General features: G+C 42.7%; 2 protein-coding genes across 3 annotated transcripts in view; both read left to right on the top strand.

Annotated features, from left to right (window-relative positions):
- The first annotated feature begins 3,938 nt into the window (after window positions 1-3,938).
- On the top strand, window positions 3,939-12,907 carry Ttv (exostosin glycosyltransferase 1 ttv). Of its 2 annotated transcripts, none has more exons than XM_076806331.1 (8): window positions 3,939-4,803; window positions 6,112-7,173; window positions 7,252-7,453; window positions 7,561-7,680; window positions 7,875-8,105; window positions 8,180-8,446; window positions 8,533-8,783; window positions 9,095-12,907. In XM_076806331.1, the coding sequence occupies exons 2-8, from the start codon at window positions 6,290-6,292 to the stop codon at window positions 9,273-9,275; spliced, it is 2,136 nt and encodes a 711-aa protein (XP_076662446.1). In that variant the 5' UTR covers window positions 3,939-4,803; window positions 6,112-6,289; the 3' UTR covers window positions 9,276-12,907. The 2 variants fall into 2 exon arrangements, with proteins under 2 accessions (XP_076662446.1, XP_076662447.1); XM_076806332.1 differs by lacking the exon at window positions 3,939-4,803 and adding an exon at window positions 5,186-5,780.
- A 1,072-nt stretch (window positions 12,908-13,979) lies between these two features.
- Cda5 (Chitin deacetylase-like 5) overlaps window positions 13,980-25,278 on the top strand; it is a 143,420-nt gene continuing 132,121 nt past the window's right edge. The window contains exon 1 of the mRNA XM_076806320.1: window positions 13,980-14,049. Coding sequence (XP_076662435.1) covers window positions 13,998-14,049 — 52 coding nt within the window. The 5' untranslated portion in view covers window positions 13,980-13,997. The remainder of the gene's footprint in view (window positions 14,050-25,278) is intronic.

Below are 25,278 nucleotides of genomic sequence, written 5' to 3'. Positions count from 1 at the left end.
AGATAGAGTTTGTATTCCAGCCAAGACTCTCGGCAAGGTAAAAGGAACCGTGCCACTTTTTCGCTGGAAATCCGCTGGAAGAGGAAGCAGAAAATTATGTTGCCTCTGTCCAGCCTTTAACCCTTGCTTACTGGTACCTCGCTCGGAACGTTATCCGCGTACCACGTCGAACAGGAATATTAAATTCCCTTCTGGAGAATCCGTCCAGCTGTCGCGTGATCATTGAAATATCGTCCGCGGAGATGTCGGAGGTTTCAAGGTCGCGTTTCATTCCATATCGGGGGCCACGTGAATTCTATCTTTGAAATTTTCATTGACACGGACCGTCGCCTCAAGGACACAGATATCTCTCCTGTGAAGCCTCGCGTTTTACGAGAGCTACGAGTGAAGGCTGGCACAAACCTTTCGCGGTATTTGCTTCACCGGCTCGGAAATTCATTTTGAAAAAGGGATAAACCTTCGAGAGCCGCGCGAGAAGTAAGTCGAACAGTCACCTTCTTCGATCGATCGATCGTTCGACTCGCTTCTGCGAGCGTTGACCCAAAGCTTTCTCTGTCTTGCGCAGCGGAAACTGTTCGATCGCGGGGAAAAATCACGGAGAACGCGACTCGGTGACCGACGATAATTGAAACGTTTTCGACGCGTCGCGATCCTGAAGCCTGAAGGGTCGATCAATTTGCCAGCACGGTTTTTCGCGGAATAGTCATTCCCTTGGGCCCGCGTCCGCTTATTTTCCCTCGGATTCTCTCTCTCTCTCTCCCTCTCTCTTTCTTCGCCTGTTCCGGTATAAAGTTAATTGGCGTAGCGATGGCTGGCGCTCGCGCTGCTAGTCGATTTACACGGGTTTTAATTAAGCGACTGCGTTCGCCTGGCGCACCGGACGAAAACATACCAAGCGGAATTTTTCTGGAAGTAACTGTTACGTGTTCGTCTACCCCTGCTCCTCCGACAAGCGACCTGTACGATTCTTCCTGGCCGTAAATTCTCCGTTTTAATATCGCCGACGATCATATTCGGTCGTAACAGCCTCGTTAGCTGCTGGTGTACGCGTTTCGACAATTACTTCGCCTATCGTTCCCTTCCTTTCTTCCTTCCTCCGAACGCGAGCAGCTGCGAACTCGAATAGTTCGCAAGGATCTGCGGACAGAACTTCATAGACCTCGGTTATGGTTTCCCGAGCAATCGGTGACTCTTCGAGGCCGTCGACGTGACACCTGCGAAAGACCTTCGGCAATAAGAACGACCTTGCATCGCAGAATTCGAGTGCTAACTTCGATGAATATCTATGAATAAGATTAAAGTTTCCTCCAGTCAGACCTGTAAATCTTAAGTTTCAAATGTTGCGTTCTTCTTTCGCTAAACGAATTAATTTAACGCTAAATGGTTTAAATATTATTCCATGCTCTGTATTAGATCGCCTCTGCGTAAAAGAAATCGTTCGAAATTAAAAATATATAGATTTAACGTCTGAATTTAGTATAAATACCGGCCAGAAATATTGCTTCGTAAAACCCACACTTTTGGCTGGTGACTCCATCCGTGGAACAACACATAAGCTGCATCAACGTACAGCATGTACATGGTTATCGATAAGGTTTGTCCTCTCATTCAGTTTATTCAAGTTAGAACGTCGCTGAAAACTTAATTTCGTTACTTAACATTTTGAGTAGATTACAGAATTGCCTGGTTAAAAAATGTCATAATTTAACGTACCTTGTGTATGGTGCAATCTTAAATTGTACCAATAATACGATCTTGGACTGCTGTAAGACATTTTTGTAATCTTCATAGCACTTTATTCAATTCGTAGCGCCATCGATCAACGATTATGCAAACACATAAATCGAAAAGTTGTCGGTTCTTCTGAAGCCGCCAGGATAAACAGACCTCTCCAGAAACTCCCAGGAATCACCTTAGACTCGACCCCTGATACTGCAGATGTTTGCAGGTCTCTGGTGAACCAGAATGAACGCGTTTTCACAATCGGAGAAACCAGTTTAAATCTTAGTACATTTTTTTCATACCCGCTGTGCAATTAAGCAAAATATATAATTAATGTGTACGCTATTGGTTTTTCTTCAGAAGGTATCTGTGGCGCCATCTATAACAGAGGCACGGAACTTCTACCACAGACGAGGTATACAAAAACAACTCGTTTTCTTATGCCCTCTACAAACGATAAACGTTGAAATAAAAAAACGTTGAATAAAACGATCAAATACAAATGATTCTCGACCAATCACCCAATATATTTTTTTGCCTCGCGTCCACCTTCACCTTCTTGGTAAGCTCCTTTGAATTACTAACCGAAAAACACAGTTTTTCATCATCACCCTTTTTCCTGGATTTCTAATTCAAATTTGCTTCGGAACTTTTCAAAAGTTCCTTTTCTTAAAATTGATATTTTTTGCCTAAAATTGGTGTTCCTTCGATCGGAGGTCCTTTCATTTATTATATAATAGGTATATGGGCTAAGCTTCGCGTGGATCTAGTTACAACATTTGTCGTTCGTCAGCGTAGAGGGCGTAAGAAATCTAGTTGTTGTTAACGATGTCGGTATTTCAGATCGTGATACACGAAACCCCATATGGTGATTGGTCTACTCCTATACCTCGCGTGTGCTATATATAGCTATTTTTAATTTTAATTCCTACCACTAACGACGCTGTCAGCAGATTTTAATTCCAGTTGGTAATACAGGATGTGAGACGAAAATGGTAATGGGGTTACGTGACCCCACAAAAGTGGGCCACGAAAATACATTGGATGGTAGGTCTATCTTATACCTCGTCCGTGACACTGTCCGTATCAAGACACGAACATCAAAAGTGAAGGCTAGGTGTCGCGTCTACTATACAATAGTCTATGATTCTGAATTCTCGATCGTATACCTAATAAAGTGCACACGTCTTGTATTTACATAACTTTTTAACAACGCGAATATAAACATAACCCACATAACCTCAAACGTTACTGTGTCAACATTACATAGTTTGCTTCAACGCAAACATGCTCGATGTCGTTTGAAAATTAAAACGTGACTATAGAGAAGGAAAAATTCAGTTGAATAATCAAAAATGCTGAAGAAGAAAAGATTCTATGAGAGACAACTGGAGAAACAGAGAACCCTTTACGTTCGTTTGCCGCACGTGATACGAACGGAAAAAGATGTAGCAAAGTTATTCACCGGTGAATTCAAAGTGCAGCTTTGTCGACAATCCAGCAGACATTGCTACGTAGTATTTCCCACAGTCGAAGAGCAATTGAAAAATTTGGAAGCTGTAAAAAATAAAAAATTAAATGGTAAACGCGTGATTGTAGCACCCGCAATAACGAAAACCGAGGAAAACAAGCCGAAGATGTTGAGAAAGAAGATAGTTTTACCGGAAATAAAACCAGAAATGATAGTGACAAAAACGTAACTATTTTCGTGTTTCTATTTTTTGTTTCTAATTTTTTAAATGCATTAAAAATGATCTTTTTCTTATAGGTTGTTCGTATCGAATATCAAACCTGGAACCAAGCTCCAAGATTTAAAGGCAGCTATTCCCGGAAGTGTCTCTGGTAAATTGTTGAATGTTCCTTTGAAGAAATCCAGGTATCCCCCGTTTTATGTCTATATTATTACAAAAGATTTATTTACAAGAACAGCATATAAGACTTTTTAATTACTTGTTCAGGTGCGCGATGATTAAAATGGAAAGTGCTCTGATAGCAGCAGAATACTTGAGAAAGCTTAGACCACGACCGATCTTAGGAGGACAGAGATTGAGATTTAATCCTGACACTAGAAAAAGAGTAAAACGTAAGAGTAAGAGTGCTCCTCTAAAGATTTATGATGGAGAAAAAGAAATAACAGATGTATTTAGTAACACGAAATCCAACAACAATGCTCTAGACCATATTGTACTCGAGAAGAAAGTGTAAATGACATATATATCTTATTAAATGATAAATATTAAATTTTATATATTATGTCTAGATGTTGGAAAATTCTGTATGTAAATAGTCTATTTTTACTTCACGAATACCGTGACATGAATGACAGATTGTGCCACCTTGTTAGTAAGTTGCTATGCTATAATGAGGTATATGATTGCTGAAGAATCCATTATACTTTTTTATGAACACGGTAACCTAGTAAAAGAAACAAATCTCGCAATACGTTACCATAAATAATATCTAAACGAGCGATCCGTCTACCGCAAAAAAATAGATTCCATTAATAATGCTTGGACACGATTTGTCCCCGATTAACGAATATAATATTATTGAAACTATTCTAAATGTTGTAGTACAGTTTAGTGGAAATGTCTTCGGTTACATAAATAGGAAAATTACAAAAATGTGTTGAACATGATTGACAGATTGACTTATCCTTTCCGGTTAACAGATGGTAAACATATGCAATCGTTTTTCTTAAAGGTTGCGCAATGTCCAGCCGACTACAAATCTACATGTAAAAACGCTTCTCGTAGAAAGCGTGTAGCATAGATATGCGCAGAAAAACGGTCATGTGATCAACGTTCGAGGTGAAGCCTCCGCGTTTTTATAAAAGTAAGATAATATTTTCCGCGAAAACATCCCATCACTTTGCTCTAACAAGCGAATCAGTACGAAGAACGTTCTCGTTGAAGAAGCTGCTTCGAACAGCAGAGAAATATCAACCAAAGTGCCATCGAATTTTCTCAGTTTTAAAATCGGGAAGAAACCTCTGTCTTTCATTCATTACAAATTCTGTATTACTGCAAAAAAAAAATCGTTGGACAAACAATTCAGGTTCGCGAAGGAAGAGGATACAAAGTGAGTACTCGCTGCAAAGTACATTTCGTTTAATAGTTGCAAGGTTTATTTTGATTAAGACATCATCGAAGGATAACACGCTCGGTACAGAACCAATATCGCGTAAGGCTCGTAGCAAGCTAAGCGGCTTCCTTTAAGAGTATTGATTTGCAATAAAAAAAAATGTGTGTGCTTTTAATAAATTTAATCGAAGCGGGAGAAACGGCTCGGAAGCTTTATCGGTCGACCGCTAGGTAGCAGGATAACCTTGATCGGCAGTTTTGTTTAGATATGCGAAAGTGTGTGAGACGACGGTGGCTCATGCACAGAGCCGGTCGTGTCGCACAGACACAAAAGCGCACGAAACGTCCCCAAACGTCCCTCGAGAGTTGAGAGGTTGGCATGAAGTAACCAATAAGCGATTTGCCAGTCTAATCGTTCGAACGTCATTGCATAACTCGCGTTGCTTTTTAAACCAATTATTTAATGCGCTGCGTGCAATGATTTTGCACTTGGAGGCGTTTACCGATCGATGTCACGCGCGTGTGGTCACGCCGACCGAAAATGCGTATGGGCGTAATAACGCCGGCGAGTTCTGCGAATCCGATGTACGTCAGAACTAACCTAAACGAAAAAAGTTGGTTCGCTGTGCGGTCTTCTCACCAGGGAAAAATATTATCACAAGTATGAGCCATCGTTCGTTACTGTCTCATCGAACTTTAACTTCGACTTCGATATGTTCGACGTTGTTCGCTCCGTTGTGCGACGTCCGAGATAAGTCGCGTATAGGTTAACTTCCCTCGACAGGCGTCCATCGACCGTTTACAATCTGTCATTTAGGTTTCGACATGTTGTAAGTCCTAATGTAACCGTATCGATAGAAATATAGAAGTGAACCTTCCCGTGGATGTGTCACGTATTTGTCATGTGTTTTATAATGATCGAACCTCTTGAAACGTTCCTGTCCATTGGCGATATCGAATCAGCCAAATTCGAAGGTAACTAAACATTTCCGAAGTTTATTTGGCATCTTATCGTCAGTGTGTTTTTGCGAATGCGTTATCGTACAGTTAATAAAAAAAATTATAGTGACACCGAGTGATTCAACGGGATGTTTGCGCGATATTCGCGTGGATATCGGTGGTTATGAGGTGAAACATCATAAGTCGACTTTCACAAATAAAATCAATTCATACTTTGCAATGAAGCAGAAGTTCAAAATTTACTAAATATGTAAATCGCGCCGTTTTGCCTTATAGCTATAAAAAAGTTATTCTGCTAATTTGTTAATCTCGCAAACACTGAAAATTGATGTTTACTTTGTTTCAGCAATTTTTAGGAAAGAAATCAACTCTATTTGGGAGTAAGTTTGCGATTTCTCTGTCTGTAAAAGCGAGCAACCAGGAAATTCTTAACGATGCATTTAGAATCGAATGCATACGCCCTGTAAATGCATGAGTATGTTTAGCGTTGGTATATATTTGTGTGCAACCTGATTGCATTGAAAATGCAAGCCAAGAAGCGCTATTTATTATTATTCGTAACATGCGCGTTTCTTGGTTACTGTTACTTTGGCGGTTACCGGTTAAAAAGCGAAAAGCTGGCAGGCAGATCTCTGTTGCCTTACGAGCGATTGCCTTCATATTTAAGTATCAACGAGGAGTACTACGACAAGGATTTAAGAACATCAAATGGAAATTCTCTTATGTCGCAACGCACTAAACAATGCCGTATGGAGACTTGCTTCGACTACACCAGATGCAAGAATGGTTTCACCGTGTACGTGTATCCGATCGAGGATGTGATAAGCCCGCTATACCAAAAAATTTTAAACGTTATCACGGAATCGAGATACTACACGTCAGATCCGACCAGAGCGTGTATATTTGTGTTAGCTCTGGATACGTTGGACAGAGATCCGTTGTCGACGGAATTTGTACACAATCTTCCCGCGAAATTGTTGCGTTTACCTTACTGGAACAACGGCAGGAATCATTTGATATTTAACTTGTATTCCGGGACATGGCCCGACTACGCGGAGGATTCTCTGACCTTCGATCTAGGATTTGCCATGCTCGCGAAGGCCAGCATGTCCATCTTCAGGCACAGACCGAACTTTGACGTGTCGATACCGTTGTTTGGCAAACAACATCCGGAGCGCGGCGGTGAACCTGGCCAAGCACCAGAGAACAACTTTCCGAATAACAAGAAATACGTCGCAGCATTCAAGGGCAAAAGATACGTGCACGGTATAGGCTCCGAGACCAGAAACACTCTCTATCATTTGCACAACGGCAAGGACTTGGTATTTGTCACGACCTGCCGACACGGCAAAGCATGGAGAGAATTCCAAGACGAACATTGTCAACAGGACAATCAGGAATACGATATGTTAGTATGAACCATTTTTAGATTCACATTTGTTGTACTTGTGTCGGACGAACCTGAATGCATTGTTTGCCTCGTCAGGTACGATTATGAAATTTTGTTGATGAACGCTACCTTTTGCCTGGTACCACGAGGAAGGAGACTGGGTAGTTTTCGTTTTTTAGAAGCTTTAAGGGCTGGGTGCATTCCAGTTATTCTAAGCAATGGCTGGGCGCTTCCTTTTCACGAACGTATTGATTGGACGCAAGCCGCTATATTTTCTGACGAAAGACTGCTACTTCAAGTAAGTGAAATACATGATATGTATTATACGATGATAAAAAGAGAAACGGACAAGTGGCACTTTCCGTTTTCACTGCGCGTACAACGTGTAACATTATATGCTTCCAGATTCCAGATATAGTGCGATCTGTGTCCAATGTACAGATACTTAAATTACGGCAGCAGACACAATTCCTTTGGGAGAGATATTTCTCGTCGATAGAAAAAATTGTATTTACCGTGTTCGAGGTGATTAACCCTTTTGGTATTTATGTCGAGCAGCTTAAAAAGGATCGAGCACATAGGTGCTATCAGAATTGGATAACCATCAAAGCGTAGAACGCTTGAAGTATTCTATTTAATTGGGTCGATTGAGATGATTAAACGTTCGCCGATACACGCGCATGTAGGTCGTCGAGTTATCAGCCAATAATCTTTTTCAGAACATACGGGAACGTTTGCCATGGGAAGGTACTCGAGAGAAACTCGTTTGGAATACTAGTCCTGGCGCATTAGCGATATTACCGCAATTTGCCGACAGTCAGCAGGAACTTCCGTTTTCGAAGAGCAATCCGGGTAACACTTTTACTGCCATCATTTACTCGCAGTTAGGGTCTACTGCCGTACTTTATCGTCTGCTTAAAAGCGTCGCGAAGAGCAAATACCTAGATAGGGTGAGTAACAGAACCAGAGATTCGTACGATCCGTCCCGCTTCGGACGTTTTAATTATTCGAAGTCGCGTTTCAGATTATATTAATGTGGAATTCGGATATTCCGCTACCGAGGAGGCCGCGTTGGCAAGGGATCAAAGCGACGATACACATCGTCACGGTCGACGGTATATCCCAACGTTTCTATCCTCATCCGTTAATCAAAACTAGTGCCATATTATCGCTAGACGAAGATGCCACACTCAACACTGACGAAATTGATTTTGCATTTACGGTTTGGAAATCGTTTCCCGATCGAATCGTCGGCTACCCAGCCAGATCGCATTACTGGGACGACTCGAAGGTAACCAAACCTCTGAAGACGTCGGTCGCTATCATTTGTTACCGCTGTGCAGTACCTATGTACTTTATCTTCTTCCCTTTCGACAGCGGTCGTGGGGCTACACAAGCAAGTGGACGAACGATTATAGTATAATACTAACTGGTGCCGCTTTTTACCATCGTTATTACAATACGCTGTACACCGAATTACTGAGCTCGACGCTTCACAAGACTGTCGAGCAGTCGCAGAACTGCGAGGACATACTTATGAATTTTTTAGTCAGTCACGTCACTCGGAGACCACCGATCAAAGTGACGCAACGGAAATTGTATAAAGATACTACCGTGGCTGGAATTAGGTATGCCGTTTCTTTTCTCTTCCATTTTCTAGCTGTTTCACGCGTTGCCTACCGGTGGTTATTTCACTCTTTGCAGTCGGAGACTTTTCTCTAGTCTATCGAAATTATTATTTAAAATATTATCAACAGGCTTCCGGTAGGTAAAGCGTGTAACGTGACCGAGTAGAATTTTTGATTCGCGCAAAGAATGTGAATCAATGTAAAATCTGTGAAGAATTTATAGCGTGGAGAATTATTTTGCTCGGTTGCGGCAGCGAGCGCTTTCGAATTAACGATTGGAGGATTATCAATGTGGTTATTGTGATTTCCAGATCTCCCTGGAACGATCCAGATCATTTTATACAACGGCAGACGTGCATGAATACGTTCGTGGCCGTTTTCGGCTACATGCCGTTGTTACGATCCAATATGAGGCTCGACCCTGTTCTGTTTAAAGACTCTGTAAGCAACTTGCGCAAGAAGTATAGGCAAATTGAATTAGTTAGTAATTAGAATTATACAAGATATTTTATCAGTTACGCAGTTATCCACCCTCAAGGACGAGCATCATATATATATATATATACATATATATATATATATAGTCTCGAGCATTTCGAAATGATAGCGGCTCAATGATTGCTGTTAGAGCGGAGCACTCGTTCGCTCGCTCGCTCGCTCGCCTGCGCGCTAACGCGGGTAGCTAATTCCAAATGTATAGGGAACACTTTGGCAGCGTTGTAAGGTTTAGAGAGTTGTCGGGCAGCGAATCAAGATGGTCTTTCATTCGCATAGAATGGCGGCGTCCCGGCGCTTTTACGTATTCGCAAATGAATTTTGTACAAAATATTGATAGGATACCTTACGATATTGTTCGAATTCGAATCGGGCCCGCGACATTTCGTCGCGTGATCGCCGGTGTTCAATTGATGTACATACAAATCGTTCCATAGTTATTAAATAAAAGAGAAGAAGAAGAAGAAGAGGAGCAAGAAGAAGAAGAAGAAGAGCATAACGAGCAAAGTATAAGAACGAACGAACAAACAAAAATGTTGTCTGAGCTTGTTCGAACGTGTTTTGGAAAAACCGGCCTTTCGAAGCTATTCAAAAATCCCATCGGACGCGATTACTTTGTCTCTGTCGTTGAAACGGATATTTTGTACGAGTCTCAGGGACAGGGATACCCGTTCGTGCAAAAAAAAAAAACGGAAGAAAAATTGATGAAGCTCGGCTCGCTATCCTGGACTATCGTCCGAGAGCTTTCGAGGATCGTTTCTTTATACTTTCCACGCGTCGACTTTTACACTCTCTTGATTACGCTGATTGTACAGTTTGAAATATTTCGTAGCATAAGACACGCATAACCCGGTTGCTAACGCTACCCCTGCCAGAAAATATTCGATCGGAGTCGTGAATTGTTATTCGTCGACGGGATTACTTGCGCGCCGGCGCCGGGGAGGGTTTCTCAATTAATTGCTCGATAACGATTCAATTCGAGAAGCAAGAAATTCCATACAGTTGATAATATTTTCTGAAATAATCGTTTCAAAGAAAATGTTGAAGAGTCCAGCTTCCGCGAGCGAAAGTGTTAGCCGCGGGACTATAGTGTTCCACGTAACAATTCACCGTCTATCGCTCTGGAAATTCTGAAAAGAGCAGCATGACTAAACGTTAGAACCATTTACGATGCTTCTCACCCTGTACCTTATGAAATTGTTTTTATTATAATATATTTTATTACATATAACGAGTTTTATCATTGTATTTATCTTTGTCGTTCACGAGAACGTTTGCCACGTTAGATTTACGAATGGTTAGTACGACGAACGGTTGGTCTATTCGATCGAATGCTTTTTTGCGAGGGGTAGTATCGCTTTACCTATCGGCGGCTAATTAACGCATTCGTACCGCGTTAGCGTTTCGAGATTCTTCAAACTTCAAATTCACTGTTCGATTTATCCAGAGATGCATTACGGTAGATGTTTTCACAGTTCGACAGGCGAATTTGTGAAAAAGTTGAAGAAACTTTCTTTAACGTGGCTCGGCGGAGCGCCGCAAATTCGTCTGGAAACTGTGTCACCCGGTGCGAGTGTGTTAATGCTCTGTTGAAAATCGACGATCGAGTGCCAATGATTGCTCAGTGTATTTTTTCTGCGGCAGCGAGACGGTTCGGGGGGAATATATGTATAGTCGACTCGTTTGTTTGAGTCGTGAACGACAGTCTTCCGGTAGGTAAAGCGGTATTATTGGACGCGCGAGTTTCGGAAAGAGCGAAAGGGGGGTTGTTCTCGTTCGCGGATGTCTCGTTTGTTTTCGCGACGTGCGTGCGTCGCGCGTAGTTTCGCCATGTATTCGGGGCACAGGCTATTCGTAAGTTGTAATCATGTACGTAGAAGGTATTCCAAGGTTTTACGTATCGCTGCACTTGTTCTGTTCGCTCTGTCTCTCTCTCTCTCTCTGTCTCTCTCTCTGTCGCGTTCCGTTCCGTTGGGGACGCGCGCGCCGTGCACCGCGATCGATCATGTAGATTTCCGTCGGTTCCGTTTCGCATTTCAACGAGCTCTCGGGAGACCTTCAAGAGGAAGTCAGAAATTACTCGCGACACTGTCGCAAGTACGTCTAGTCGTTCACGTTCATTTACAATTGGTACGGCCGAAAGGGAAAGCAATTGATTCGCCTAGGTAAACTGGACGCATCGTCACGTTTCTGCGTCCCCCGCAACCAAACGGCACGATGATGTACATATATATACGCGTGTATGTGATACGTTCGTAATTATCATGTGATATATTCGTAATCATCGGAGAAAGGATTCAAAAGGACTTCGTAATTCCGTCAACGGCATTTCCGGCGGCCCCAGCGAGCCGCGTTTTTATCGGCTGTGCGAGAAGAAGGTCGGCTTACGTTCTCTGTTAAAACAACCCTGTTAATTACAACCCTGATCGTCCAAATCATTGCCGGTCCGAGGTTTTTTATCATTTAGCTTTGCTTACGCGGAACAGCCGAAAAAATACTAAAATAGTTGTTACATTTTATGAAATAGTAGCATTAACGACGAACGTGCTGTACGTCAGTAAAATGAACGGTGCAAAAGTTGGATCTGGCTCGAGATCGGACCGGAAAGGGTTAGTATGGCAGCTGTAGCTCGCGTTTGGAAAAAGTTTTGTTGCTCACCTGCACGAATACTCACAGACGACCGAAGCGATTTCCGCGTTGAAGTCGCGATTCCGCCGCGGCCGACTTTCTTCCCGCACGCCCGATAATCGATGTTACGTGAAATCTTATATTTTTTATCGTACCCCTGATTTTGTATCATGTCCGAAGGGTCAGCAGGAACGAAGAATCGTTCCCTTTTTTCCAATCGAAATGTTTTCCCCTCGCTGTGAACGCGAGGGATCATGTATATAATTATTTTTTCACTGTCCACCGTGCGATACTTTTGATTCATGACCAGCGAACATCGATACGGAACGCAACGCAACGCAGCGCAGCGCAACGCGCTTGCCTCTTTTTTCCTGCGTATTCTTCGCCACCACGAATTTAATTAGGTACGGGACTGTGCAAAACCGAAGAACGCTTCTCCTCCGAACAAAGGTATTACGCGCGCGAAAGAAGAGAAAGAGAAGGGTACCGAATCTGTGCGATTCAAGGGGTTGGGCCACCTCGGGGTTCGATCCGTGCAATCTCCTGCAATTTTATTCCCGTAAAAGAACAATAAGGAAAACTTGGCATACGACCTTTGTCGTCAAGCTTCGAGGATTCTTCGCGTTTTCTCTTGTTCTTCTTACAAAATGTCCGAACTGTTCCTCGAAGCTCGAGCAACGACCGGCCATCTTCTAAATTCTCCTCAGCCTCTCTCCGAGGGAAAGAATTGCGAAGCCACGAGTTTGATATGCTCGTGGGTGACCTGACCCCCTGATTCGAGCAGACTGGTATTTCAACGTTAGGCATAGACAGTTGGATATTACTTAACGAATCTATGGTTTTTCATTCGTTCGAAGCTGATCGTCGATGTATAATCATGTTGCGTCAGACTAACGTGTATTTGAACAAAATATTGATGATTTTATATGGCCGAAGAAACAAAACAAAACAAAAAAAAAATAAAGTTTTTATACAAACCTGGGACATAATCCGTTTATGTGGCGAGGGTGTTCAACCATATTTTCCGATTCACCGTGTAGCGGACAGCAATGCAGTACTGTAGACATAGAACGTCTACTTTACGGAACGCCTTGGCTCGTTCGAACGCGGAGGACAGCAGTTAGGGGAGTCCCGAGAGGAAGAAGGCGGGCATAATTCAGCGGGTTTTACGAGGCTTGTATCATAGGAGACGACAACTAACCCTTCGGACGCGTTTTCGTTCGCGGTGGAGGAGGGAGAGCGGGTTTTCTCCGGTCGCCGCGAGGCGAGGCGAAGAGAGGCGTAAGTCGAGAACGGTTTCAGGGTTACCGATACGAGAAACGGGAAACTGGAAAAAGTTTGATCGAACGAAGGCGGATTTGGTCGGTGGAAGGCGAGCGGATCGGTGCACACGGTTTGCTACCACCACCACCGGTAACAAGAACCACCACCATTAGGCGGCCGGGACCACCACCACCGTTCGGCGATCGGTGAACGCGAGAATGGTGGTGGCCGCGACGGTATACCGAGCCAACACTCCCTTCTTCTTTGTTGCTGGTTTGCTAGAAAGGTGACTATGCCAAGAAGACAGGAGGTATTGAGCACGCCTTGCGTATACCCAGTCACCTTTCTCTCTTCGTGACCGTAGCATATGTTTTGCGACGTCGATGGAGCTCTCGCGGCTTTGAACGGCGCTAACATCCGAGGCTGCTGCTGCTCTTGCTGCTGTTGCTGCTCCGTCCATCATCCTACTTTCCCCGTTCTGCCGCTGATCTTCTCGCTGGATTTTCCCCGAATTCGCCGGCGAACGGACCCCGAAGAGGAGGTGTGAACACAGGAGGCCGCGAACAGGAGAGTCGTCAGTGTTCGCTGGGCCGGGACCGGGCTCGGTAGCAAAGCCCAATCGAGGAACAAAACAGAAACGAACGAAGGGTTCCGTCGGTTCCGTTGGTTGTTCACGCTTACGCGTATGTGCGACGCGCGCCCTTCATCCTCCTGCCCTTCAACCGCCGTCGACGACGATTAGACCCGGTACCTTCGATCGGAACATTTTCACGTCTTCGGATCGGCGAAAGATCAATCGAGACCGTGCGATTCACAAGAGGAACCAACATGATCATCGTGAACAGCTTGTTGCTCCTGCTGGCGGTCACCTCCAGAGTGGGTGAGTGCTCTCGATATTTTTTATCCCCACCTGTGTTTCTCTCCTCGTTCTTTCGCGTACGTACTACGGTGCCTGCGTGGAAACTTTCGTTTGCACCGCGAGCGATCGGCGAGTCTCTCAAACGAGTTCTCAAAATATATACTTCGCCGCCGTTGCGTCACCGAATGCATAAGCGTGACATTTTCACCGACTCGTTTTTTCCCTTTTCATGCACGCCGCCGCTCGGCGCGGAGCGGAGCGGCGCGGCCTCGATTGTCCGAGTGAGTTTCGCGCGCAAACCGCTCGGTCCAACGGCGTTTTCGCTTTGTCCGGTTTTCGACGTCCCGAACGGGCCCGATTACCCAACTGCGCGATGCCCTTTTGCGGCCCGGCCGTCGTTCATTTTACCATTCGTCTTCGATTGACACTAATCGTGTTAATACGGAAATGAGAATAATTAATGCAAGAGTGACCGGACAATGGGAAACAGTGCAACGCCGCACAGTGGGCAATTTGGAGAAAATCGGATTCAAAATCAAGGAACTTTCGATAGGAATGAGGTAGAGCGTTGAAATTTTTTTGAAATTAAAGCTGAAACTTTGTAGAATATGGGAACAATAGGGAGATTATTACCATCCAATCATTTCAACGAAAAAATGACTTGATTAGTTTTTGTCAGAAAAATCTATTTTTTGCAAAATCCTGAGGTCGTAGACAAATTTTGAGACCAGATTTGAAATCAGCGTGAAAAAATCTATGGGAAGTGGTGTATAGCATGTTAAAAAAAAATGTTTTCCGCGCGTGGTTATGGAAAAACTAAAATTTTCTTGAATTTGTGCGCGTTTAACGAATTTTCTCGTGGTTAAAAAACGTTGGTACCATAATCTCTCTATTTTTCCCATATTCTACAAAGTTGCAGCTTTCATTTCCAAAACATTTCATCGCTCTACCTCATTCCTATCGAAAGTTCCTCGATTTTGAATCCGATTTTGTCCAAATTGCCCACTGTGCGCCGCGAACACGCGGGGAAGCGTCTCGCGACATTTTCTCGCGAGAGCAATTTTTTGTTTTATTTAGGAAATCTCATTTGAGATTTATTACAACATATTGCTTAGTACAGAGTATTACATATTGCGTGGTATAACGAGAACGTTAGTAACAATATAAAGAGAAACAAAGATTCTTAGGCACGTACGTGTATTTAGAAAGGCTATCATATTGTATACGCACACACTAACCCTTTGAATTCGAGTGGTGACTCTGAAGCACCACTAGAAATTGTTGTGGCATTATTTCAAAGAAATTACAAAAAATGTTACAATTTATTTGCTACATTACAAAAGTATTTAACAGATTACTAAACATTTACATAATATATGTGGAAATCGGATCAGTTTCGTATGAATAAAATGAAAATATTCTAGGACGGAATAAAAATTTAGTTTTAGAATGAAAATAGCGCCGAGTGAAAATAGCGCAAAGGGTTAATATTAGCATCAGCTATTGAGCAACCTACGTCCAACGGCAATTGAAATCCTACTCTAGAAAAATTTTGGATAAGGTTTATTCTCTGATCATTATATAGGTTGCCATAGAACATGGTTAAGCGTTTCATGCTCTTGGTTACATTCGGGGTTATCGATGATGCCAATGCGAGCAAGTGAAGCAGCCAAATGATAACAGTCCGCCCTGCATCGAATGATTGAAACAATGCATCGACGGGTTAGATTTTTGTGCCCAAACTAAGGTGAACAGAAACCGTATCCTCTTCTTCTGTAACAATCTGAATAAGCTGAAGACAATAGGCAGAGTTAAACTCTTTCTACCGTTTTAAAATGCACCAGGTCGCTATAATATTTGCAGACACCGTCCTGCAAGTTGCTCTCGCGCTTTTAAGAAGGATGCGATTTTAAATACAGTTACAATAATAAAAGATCAAGGGCTACATAAGGGTAAACCTTATTTTCAACGATTCTACAAAGACCCGCACAAAACGAAAGAAATGTTTCTACGGCTACAGATTTTGTTACAAAAAGAAAAGAACTAGATTGTCTGATTCTACATTAGACGGATTATGCTTCTTAAGAAGTCATTTCAAAAGATAAGCGGTAATGTCTCACTTTATAAAAGTTTGGTTTCAAAGAAATAAATTTATCGGTTCTATTTAGCGTCTATTTGTTCCCTGTTTTTAAAGTTATGTACACATTGAACAGGAATAAACACTGAGTTACAGTTTTACGCCCTTTCGATAAATATTGTTACCGATATTCCAAATATCATAAGTTTCCCAATACTTTTCGATTTCATTAAAAATTCTCGAGAAATTTCTCATTTCTCGGGAAATGAAAAATGTTGAGAAATCAGGAACACTAGGTGAACGGCGTCCAGCGCGACAGATTCGTATTGAAATGTCCCGAATAGTTCGCGCGCGTTGCGTAACTCGCGCGCGCCCGATATTTCGCGCGAACCTTGAAAAAAGCTTGGCAAGTGGCGCGAATAGCATCTGGAAACTGTTCGAAGAAGCGATTTGCGCGCTCGGTAAGGGATTAGCGGCGGGCGAATTAGCATAAACGATTAGCAGCCGCGCATTCCGCGGCGCTCGCACAAAACGACGCTCGTTATCCGGATGGGAGAGGTTGCGCAAGCAGAAACAGTCGTTGAAACATCGTTGATTTTGTCACTGAACTCGGGATCGAGAGTCGGTGACTCGCCGGTTAATTCGCTGGCCTGCTAGTTCGCATTAGCCGCTGAAATGTCAGTTTACGTAACGCGTCGGGTCGTTGGATAACTGGTACACGCGGAAACCGAGCAAATCGCCTGTGGTCCCCGAGGGTGTGCCCCAAGGGTGCGCGCGGGGCCCTCGTTTTCTCTCTCTCTCTCTCTCTCTCTCTCTCTCTCTCTCTCTCTCTCTCTCTCTCTTTCTCGACACAGCACGGTTCTCTTCTCGGCGGGCCCCAAATACGGTGACACGCTCTAAAACGCTTCCTCGAACGGCCGGATCGGCTTAATTCGCTTGGAACCGCTTTCGGAAAAATCTGGTGCTCGTTAGCGGCTCTTATCGAGAGGCGTCGGGAATACTTGATATCGCTTTGAATAGGGCCCCCGGCCCGTTTAAGGGAATTTAGCTCGCCTCACTGTCGCGATATTTAACAATCCCCCGCGACAAAGCTGTTACAACGACGCCAATTCCCACTGACTCTGCACCGAGCAGAACGCTTTCTTAGAATCGGCAATTATGTGCGAGGTGTTCCCGGTGAGGATAAAATAAAAGAGAATAAAATTTCTTCAAACGAGAAAACTTTTCTTTCGAGAAAATCGGGTTCTCTCGCGCGTTGCCGTTTGCAGGAAGTGGAATAGGCGGGTCGTGATCAGACGCGCCAACCGATTCCTGTTCAATAACTCGTACTCGAGGAATCTTCAATCTTCCGATTCCCTCGAAAAGGAAACCGCTTTCGCGAGCAAACCGACGGGTAACTGTTCTCGAAACTACTCATCCTCGCGTTAATTGAACGAGCCAAGGTCTTCGAGTTCTCTGGCGGGAACCTTGATCGGATGGAACGTCGATCGGAGACGAGGAGACGGTCTCTCTCTCGAGAGAGAGGCAGCGTTCGTCTTTATTACGCGGAGGGAATGCGTTTGTCGTCGGTTGCCGGGCGAATGAAACGTAAAATGCGAAGCAATGCGAAAAACAGGATCGCACGCGAGATCCGCGAGGACGGATAAGTTGCCCGGTGGAACCGAGCGTTCGCGAAAGATTAGCCCGGCCGAGATGGAACGGATAGAGGGAACTGCAACGAGTGGACGCGAACGATAGTATATTTGTCCGACATTGTTACGAGAACGGTACGCGCCGCGAATAAGGAGAGGATAAAACGGACGTGGGATCCTCGTTTGGCGGGATCGCGAACGCGAAGGACGATCGAGCTCGCCGTTAAAGGGCTGTTCCGTTGGTCGTCCGACGAGAAAACGATCCCCGACGCGGATTCCCAGCCGGAAAACCGTGGCACCGACGCACGCGATTCATACCGCGCGAAAAATCCGACCGGTTTCGAGAGATTTCCTCGTGCCGCGCCCCGACACCGGCCAAACGTAATCTCGGTAATATTTCCAGCCGAGAGTCCTTGACGCGGCTGGAGGACCGCGGTCTGGATCGGGGGCGGATAAATTACGGGGCGTAAACCGCGTCCCGGCCGTAAATTAACTCGATAGCGGCGCGGCCCGTGATACGAAGGAACGCGGCGCCTACGCGCCTGTTCGCCTAGGATCCGCGGATCCGCAGGATCTACCAGGCGAGCGTCGATCCTCGCTCCTGTGAATACACCGTTTCTATTATTGTTCCTGATTTCTCAACATTTTTCATTTCTCTAGATATGAGAAATGAAACTTTATTTCTCGGGAATTCTCGAGAATTTTTAATGAAATCGAAAAATATTGGGAAACTTATGATATTTGGAATTATTCGGACTATTCGGGACATTTAAATACGAATCTGTCGCGCTGGACGCCGTTCACCTAGTGTTCTTGATTTCGGAATATTTTCATTTCTCGAGAAATGAGAAATTTCTCGAGAATTCTCGAGAATTTTTATGAAATCGAAAATATTGGGAAACTTATGGTATCTGGAATTATTCGGACTATTCGGGACATTTAAATACGAATCTGTCGCGCTGGACGCCGTTCACCTAGTGTTCTTGATTTCGGAATATTTTCATTTCTCGAGAAATGAGAAATTTCTCGAGAATTCTCGAGAATTTTTAATGAAATCGAAAAATATTGGGAAACTTATGCTATTTGGAATATCGGTAATAATATTTATCGAAAGGACGTAAAACTGTAACGCAGTGTTTATTCCTGTTCGATATGTACATAACTTTAAAAAGAAGGAAAAAATAGACGCTAAGTATAACCGAGAAATAAGACTATATTTCGACGTCCCGAACCGATAGATTTATTTCTTCAAAACGAAATTTTTAGAAAGTGAGACATTACGCTTTTCTTTTGAAATGACTTCTTAACACTAGGTTTACGGGGGCAGTAAAAGTGACTATTTTACATTGATTTATAAAAAATAACGAGAATGTGTTTATCTAAATTTTTAGCCATTTTAAAAATAACATTTGTTGAATAATTCCTCATGAATGCATCTTTGTAATCTCAATAATCGTAAATTAAAGATTTTAGAACGTGTCATTTTGACGCGTCCCGTAAACCCTAGTGTTAAGAAGCATGCAAGACTACATTTCTCGAGAATTCTCGAGAATTTTTAGTGAAATCAAAAAATATTGGGAAACTTTTACCAAACTTTTGTAAAGCGAAACATTACGCTTTTGTTTTGAAACCGTTTTGTGACCGTTACCAGCGTGCTATAACAGCTAGCTGGTGACCAAACATGATGGGCTCGCAAGTAGTGTTCCTGATTTCTCAATATTTTTCATTTCTCGAGAAATGAGAAATAAGACTATATTCGAGAATTCTCGAGAATTTTTTATAAAATCAAAAATATTGGGAAACTTTTACCAAACTTTTGTAAAGTGAAACATTACGCTTTTGTTTTGAAATGACTTCTTAATGCGTCTGATGTAGAATCAGACAATCTACTTCTTTTTTTTTTGTAACAAAATCTGTAGCCGTAGAATTTCTTTCATTTTGCGTGGATGTTGGCTTTATCGTATACAGAACGTCCAAAAGTTGCTGAAGATTGGGTGTCCTTTTTCCAGTGGACTCAAAAATTTGGAATTCCTTTGTTAGAGTCCGGACTTTATTTTCTTCTGCCGCTGAACTCTTGACACTGAATTCTTGAAGGCTGTCTGCAATTTCTAATTCTAACTGTTTTTCCAGTGATAGTTCCTCGTTCTGAGAATCTGAAAGTTTTTCGCTATTTTCATAAGAATCGTTGTTATATTTTCCAAAAAGTCTGCTTAGAATTTGTTTCGCCATTTTATACACATCTGCCTTGGATGTGAAATGAAAAAATGTATCTTCTGAATCTTTCTGTAGAGATCTCTTGATCTCAGAATCTTGTCTCTTCTTTTAGAGATTTCTTCTTTAATAAGAACAAGAAACTCATTACTCGATTCAGTATTCCGTTTTTCTGAAGTTTTAAATAAGAATTTAAGAGAATTTAAGAATTTATATGTTATAAAATAAATGAGATTCATAAGAATTTTCCTAGATTGAAATTTCTCGAGAAATACTGGAATACTGGAAATAATCAATTATAAAATTTCTCGAGAAGGAACACTAGTTTCAATCCCACGGGATTCTGCAAAAATCCAGTCGAAAATTACCCAGAGGCACAAAGCTTGTAATTCTTTCGTTTCTGTTGAAGTAAAACTAACTTTTTACTGTACCCTGTGGAAAACCCCACATCCTAGGGTTATTGGGAAACACCTGATTTCCCTTCGTTTTGAAGGCCGTTCTCCCTTCAGGTATGAAGGTTTAGAAATATTGAATTAGAAATATCTAATTCAAGATATTAGTAGACAGCTCCGACAACGTCTTCTTAATATATTTCTTCCACCGTCTTCACATATAATTATTTTCGCATAACCCCTCAACAGTTTCACCTCGAAAAATATTAGACAGCGCGATAACGCTTTGTCAGTTTTTCAGAAAGCATGCGGATCTGTGACGCACGCAACGTAAAAAATGTCCACGGAACATATTTCCATGCGAGTATCAAGTATCAAGCATCAAGTATCAAGTTGAAAGAACACGATATGAAATAGTTAACGTGGAAGGAACGTTGCACGATGAAAATCCTTTATCATCGAATGTAGAACCGTCATCGTTGCGACTATGGTCACTGATAACCCGAGGAGCAGCGTGTGACCTAAATAATTCAACGAAAGGAAAGCTTGCAGCTTTGAGAGACAGTATATATTTCGGTGTAGCAGAACGTTTCTAAATGTTAACAGTAGGGGCACGCAACCACAACATTGTGAAACGTGAAAGTCACTTAGGAACCGAATGAGAGATTGCGCTATGCGAGACCCAAACGGTTACGGGGGTAGAGCTTGACGTAGATTGCTGAAAATTAACGATTTCTTTTCAACCCATTGCACTGTGGTTTACTGTGCAGTGATCGGATATTTGAGGACGTCCTTGAAGAAAAAGAAAATGTCTAGCCGTTTCATGCCTGTGTCTAAAACGGAGGAACAATTGTGCCGTTCATTTTGAAAGTGGCCTAAGTCCATTTGTCAATTATTTTTTGTTGTCCGTAATTACGTGTACAACTCCCAGTTAGCTGTCATAAACAACATTTGCAGTTAAGAAGTATATTCAGAGTGTATACGGTAATTTTGGACACATAAGTTTCCGCAGTTAGTTCAATAATTCAAACCGTCACTTTGAAAGTGGCCCAAGTCCAATCCATTATACAAGAACATTATCAAAAAGTGATAACTTTAAGAAAAAAGATAATAACGGAAAGGTAATAACGGAAAGGTAATAACTTTATCCTAAACGAAATGAAACGAGAGTATTTCATGTCAAGAAAATTTTTGGAGGTCTTTGACTCGGGCTCTTCCAAATTTTACAACGAATCTGGTTGTTAACTTCGAAAGTGGCTGAACTCCATTTTCCGTAAGAAAACACATATTATTCACTTAATAATTGCTATTATTTGAATAGGAACTGTAAATTTAACTCTTTTAGATACCCAATATGACATACTTAAGCAGTATGACACATACGTATATCCTATACGTATATTTTCGATTTTATTGAAACACAAACCCCTAAATATCTCAATTTAAGTGGACTGAGGCCACTTTCAAAATAAACGGCTCACTTGTCTGTTTGCCGTAGGAAGTTCTAAACGACAAAGAAGCAATTAGTTGCCGGCACGACAGATTCCTGCGTTATCCACCGTATTCCCCACGAGGAACGTATTCTAATTCGTCCGGGATTTGTGCAAGGCAGTCGCGTGCAAGGCAATCGATTTGAATACCCGTCGCGCGGCCACGTGGCCCGCTCGCAATCAGCTGTTCTCACGGATAACGTCTTCGTCGTACGCGCTTCCACCACCTCGGTGTAAAAAAAAAGAAAAAGAAAATGCCGAGACCACTATCGAAGGTCGGATTCCTCTTGCACCCGTGCATTCTACCGCATCGTGGTCTTCCCGAAGGCGAAGAGAATGGCGTCTCGGTGGTCGTGCAACAACACGTAATCCCTCTCGTCTCGTTGCAATAACGAGATTCGATTAAACGGTGCATAAGCGTTATGAGGCGTAATCGCCTCGGGCTCCAGCCGTCCGCAGGAAGTGTCGGGCCCGGGCCTAGATCTCGGAGGAACGGTTTGCTGCGTTCGCGGCGCGAATCGTGGCTCGCCCGATCGTTTCTAAACGCAACCGTTTATTTCCCAACCCGGTTGTATAATTTAATATCGTTCTGCCTATCAAACGCTCTCGCCAGCGAAACCGCGGAACGTGGACGGCCGGGCGGATGTGCGCGTTCCCCAGTGACCCGATGGGAACGGATTTCTGATCCTATCCGATGATTTCGCAAAAGGACGCTGCTGCACCGCGCTGCGCCTTGTTGCATATCGGCCTTGTTAACCCAAATGTACTACAATGCTGTTTACATTCCCTTTTCTTTGTCTCCTCTCGTCTCTCTCTCTCTCTCTCTCGGCTCGTTCCGCTTTCGATACGAACCGTGGATCGAACCTTCCCCGACACGATCGTTGCTCGATCTACATACGATCGACTCGCCTCTTATCGTCTTCCGTGTGCGCCGCAAGTACAGGGCGCGACAAAAGCCAGGGCCGTTGATTTATGCTGTTGCGATCTGGTATTTGTACAGGGTGTATCAAAATTATATGTCACGATATAATCATCATAGCGTGATTCCACAGCTCCGGATCGGTGGAGATCTGTGAAAAGAATGCAGCGTAAAATTCATTTTTGCCTGGAAAATTAAGGTCAAAGAGTGATGAGTACTATACGATGCAATAGAAGAAAATTTTTCAACACTTTGACCTTAATTTCCAAGGTCAAGGTGAATTTTGCGGTGCATTTTTTTTTAACAGATTTCCACCGATCCATAGGTCTAGAATCACGCTATGGTGGTCGTGACATATAATTTTTATACACCCTGTACAATATTGTGCGTGCGTAGGAAAAGATCAGTAAATTCGGCTTTTCTCACATCTGTCGCTCCTGCTTTGTTATTTAAACCGTGCTAGGTCTTGTTTAACCCTTTGCACTCGAGCGGCGACTCTGAATCACCACTAGAAATTGTTGTGGTATTATTTCAACGAAATTACAAAGAATATTACAAAATATTTGTTACATTACAAAATTTGAATTTAATAGATTACTAAACGTTTAAATATTATACGTAGACATCAGATCAGTTTCGTATGAATGAAATGAAAATATTGTAAGACGGAAGAAAAATTTCGTTTTAGATTGAAACTAGCGCCGAGTGCAAAGCGTTAATACTACAACTACCGAGTAATAAATACAACTGATGAATACTGCTTTGTAATCATGACAAGACACTAGATCTATTCAAACCTAATACCATTTTTATTCTAACATGTGCTTCAATGAAATTTAATTAAAAAAATTCCGATGAAAACAGTTTTATAATTTCAGTAATTGTGGAAGAAAAAATCAGGAACCAGTCTTTTTCACTGGTTCGGTAGTTCTTGTTTAAAGGGTGAGGTGTTTTGAGCGGTAGAGAGATTGGACAACTTGTTGGTAACAATAACTCTTTCTTTAACCAGTTATCTGTGTTTGACGAGTATACTCGTCATGAAGAAATGGCAATATTTTGTGTCATGACGAGTATACTCGTCAAACACAGTTAACTTGGTAATGTAAGAGTTATTGTTACCAACAAGTTGTCAAAACAGCTGTAATTCAAACAGCGGTTAATTTTTGCGACGCAACTTAGGTGCACATTTCTCAAAGAGGTCGCAACAGCTAACTGGTTAATTATAACGACTGTACAAAAAGATGTGGCTTGAATCACAGAACTAGCTGAAGACTGAAGACTCGCACGTGAAAATGAGTTTTTAAGGGATATGAAATTGATGGTGGTGGTAAGTAGTAGTGGGAGAAAATTGGGGGTTGTCCGGACGCTGTCTTAAATTGTTAATGTTATGGTGCCGGAAGAGGGGTGCTCAAGAGCCTTCGACTCTTAGGCTAATTTGGGTGGTCGAAGTGATTGGGACTCGGTGTCAATTTCGAGAGACACTTCCGCGGGTCTGGCATTGTGTTGCGTGTCAACAAATATTTTATACACTTCCATATTTCTCTTTCGAAATCCCAGTAAATTCGTAGACTCGGCTCCTCTCGTCGGCGGACAATAAAAGGGAAACCGGCCTGGCCGGGGCCGCTAATTAAAACGACACTTCGCGAGATTCCGTTCTGTCATGGAAGAGCAAGCCGACCGCGAGAATTTCGTAAAAATTCGTCTCACTCTCGGGCGACCGGGTCTCGAGCGAAAGTGAAATCAAGCTGGCCGATCGGTCCAATTATCTGGTATAAAAGCTGTCTCCTTGGCAACCCGACGAAACCTTGCTCGGAAATGTATTATTTCTGTTGCGGACAAGTTTCTCGGCGACAGACCATCTCGTCCGTGACTTTCGTCCAACTCGTCCGAGTCTAGTTTGACCCAGTGTATCGAAATCGTCACTCAATGACTCGGTGTCTGGCGAATCGATCGCATTAATGTCTCCAGCAGAAGCACCTACAGAAATAAATCTTTCGAAATTGATAAACCGAGCAGCGAATGATCTCACACACCTTGAAGTGTATATTACAAGCAGACTGCGGATCTTTATGGAAACTAAAAAATATTTGCATTGATCACAGGAGCAAACTAAACATTTCTTTCTTCTTTTAATTATTTTATTAAGCTGAAATCAATACGCTGGTGCCCTTAAATCTTGTTGATATGTCTACTGCTTTAAACTGTGCTTACCCATTTCTGTCATAAATGCATAAGATCCGCAGTCTAATTATAAGAATCGTCAGCCGTCCGAGAATTAATCTTTACAGGGCCAGCAATTTTCCATTGCCAACATACCTACATCTTCTTTGTGTAATTTGCACAACTCGACCACCTCGAATAACTTCTGAATTCTGCGTTGCAGAAAGAAATTATTCCTACAGATGTTACATGGTATTTAGAGGAGGGGAGGGGGAGCAGGATGCGAGGTACACGACTACTTTATAATTACGTTTAGGAGATTTGAAGGTCAACTTTGATTTTTCGGATGGAACAGTATACATTTTTTCTG

The sequence above is a fragment of the Halictus rubicundus genome, chromosome 2 (genome assembly GCF_050948215.1).
Source record: "Halictus rubicundus isolate RS-2024b chromosome 2, iyHalRubi1_principal, whole genome shotgun sequence".
Lineage (NCBI taxonomy): Eukaryota > Metazoa > Arthropoda > Insecta > Hymenoptera > Halictidae > Halictus > Halictus rubicundus.
Note: the sequence above shows the minus strand (reverse complement) of the source record. Positions and strands in the feature narration are given on the sequence as shown.